This window comes from Colobus angolensis, unplaced genomic scaffold (assembly GCF_000951035.1).
Source record: "Colobus angolensis palliatus isolate OR3802 unplaced genomic scaffold, Cang.pa_1.0 Scaffold2, whole genome shotgun sequence".
Taxonomy (NCBI): domain Eukaryota; kingdom Metazoa; phylum Chordata; class Mammalia; order Primates; family Cercopithecidae; genus Colobus; species Colobus angolensis.
The window spans coordinates 6,814,603-6,816,587 of NW_012115154.1; the positions used below are offsets into that span (position 1 = coordinate 6,814,603).

The 1,985-nt window shown below is 46.4% G+C and overlaps 1 protein-coding gene across 1 annotated transcript in view; it reads right to left on the bottom strand.

Annotated features, from left to right (window-relative positions):
- Window positions 1-1,368: 1,368 nt before the first annotated feature.
- ATP6V0A4 (ATPase, H+ transporting, lysosomal V0 subunit a4) overlaps window positions 1,369-1,985 on the bottom strand; it is an 87,519-nt gene continuing 86,902 nt past the window's right edge. Inside the window, exon 22 of the mRNA XM_011941556.1 lies at window positions 1,369-1,793. Coding sequence (XP_011796946.1) covers window positions 1,700-1,793 — 94 coding nt within the window. The 3' untranslated portion in view covers window positions 1,369-1,699. The remainder of the gene's footprint in view (window positions 1,794-1,985) is intronic.

A 1,985-nucleotide genomic window follows, 5' to 3' on the forward strand; every position in this document is an offset into this window, starting at 1 on the left:
CAGGAGGCTGAGGTGGGAGGAACATTTGAGCTAGGGAAGTTGAGGCTGCAGTGAGCTGTGATCACACCACTGCACTCCAGCCTGGGCAAGAGTGAGACCCTACCTCTCTCTATATATATATGCAAACATATATATATATCTTATCTTGTATATCATATATCTATCTTATCGGACTCTTAGGAGTCTGCTAGTGCAGGCACTTAAGAAATGACGAATGACTTTGGCGCCCAGAGAGCCAGGGAGGAACAGGCCAGACCACTTGGTGGTTTCCCTCCCAGCACACCATTTTCTGAACTCGTCAAAGCCTCCAAATCTCTTTCTCCAGTTACTCCAGCATAACATGCATTGACAGTAAACAAAGTCCCTGATGATGTCCTGTTGCCACACTTCTTTTCACAGGATTTAGCAATCCAGAGGTCCACACCGGGGGCAGCCCTCCCTCCAATCGAGAACATTATCTCTTCTTCCTCCGTGAAAATTCTTGAGAAAGTTCCTAAGCTTGTAATGCTTAGCCCTAGACAAGGGAAAAAGGTGTTTGAGGAAGGAGGAAATGAGGAAATAGAATATGCATAATCCTTCTCTGGGATTAGTTTGTGTAGCTCTGTTGTTCGGCTTTGGCCTATAATTGTCAGTAGTAAATGGTATGAAATAATTTTTTTTTTTTTTCCGATGGAGTCTTGCTCTGTCACCCAGGCTAGAGTGAGGTGGCTCGATCTTGGCTCACTGCAACCTCCACCTCCTGGGTTCAAGCGATTCTCCTGCGTCAGCCTCCCAAGCAGCTGGGACTATAGGCGCCCGCCACCATGCCCAGCTAATTTTTGTATTTTTAGTAGAGACAGGGTTTCAACATATTGGTCAGGCTGGTCTCAGATTCCCAACCTCAGGTAATCCACCCACCTCAGCCTCCCAAAGTGCTGGGATTGCAGGCATGAGTTACCATGCCCAGTCTGGTATGGAATAATTTTGAATAAAAACATCTTTTTTTTTTTGAGATGGAGTGTCGCTCTTTTGCCTAGGCTGGAGTGAAGTGGTGCAATCTCTGCTCACTGCTTATTTTTTTGAGATAGAGTCTCACTCTGTCTCCCAGGCTGAAGTGCAGTGGCATGATCTCGGCTCACTGCAACCTCCGCCCGCCAGGGTCCAAGTGATTCTCCTGCCTCAGCCTCCCGAGTAGCTGGGATTACAGACACCTGCCACCATGCCCAGCAAATTTTTGTATTTTTAGTAGAGCCGGGGTTTCACCATGTTGCCCAGGCTGGTCTTGAACTCCTGACCTTGGGTGATCCACCCACCTTGGCCTCCCAAAGTGCTAAGATTACAGGCATGAGCCACTGCGTCCGGCCGAATAAAGACATCTTAAGGAAAAAGTGAATGACTCAGATGTTTATTTTCTCAAATACAATATTTAAAATATTGCAATAAGACATCTGTTTAGCATTCTCCCCTCATTTCTCAATTATTTTATTATTTGAGAATTAATACCCCACACGAAGACAAAAATCACTTGCCAAAGTCCTTCTTCTCTGATATGTTTAAGTCGTGTCAAATCCACAGGTTGATATTCAAATAATACACAGCTTCATGCTTCAGGTGAGCCAAGAACAAGCTTCCCATTGAACGCCTTGCAGGGGCTGATACCAAAGACAGACTGAACTTCTTTCACTGGCATGGAGACCGCCGCGGGAGGTGCAGCCCTCCCCTACTCCTCGGCTGTGCCATCCAGGATGTGTTTAAAGGAGAACGGAGAAAACTTGTAGCCATCCCCGACATAGAACTTGTTCTGGAACTCAACCCTGTTGTTGTGGGGAAGGTGTGGGGTAAGAAAAGGGAGATTGAAACACATCAGTTAGAGGCTGGAAGGTGGAGGGAGGAGGCAGCAGAGCATTTGTAAAATCAAGCACAAAGTCAGAAGGGTTGGCCACGGCAGGCCCCCAGGCTGATGGCTACCATGAGAATCCTGAGGATTCTTTTTTTTTTTTTTTTTT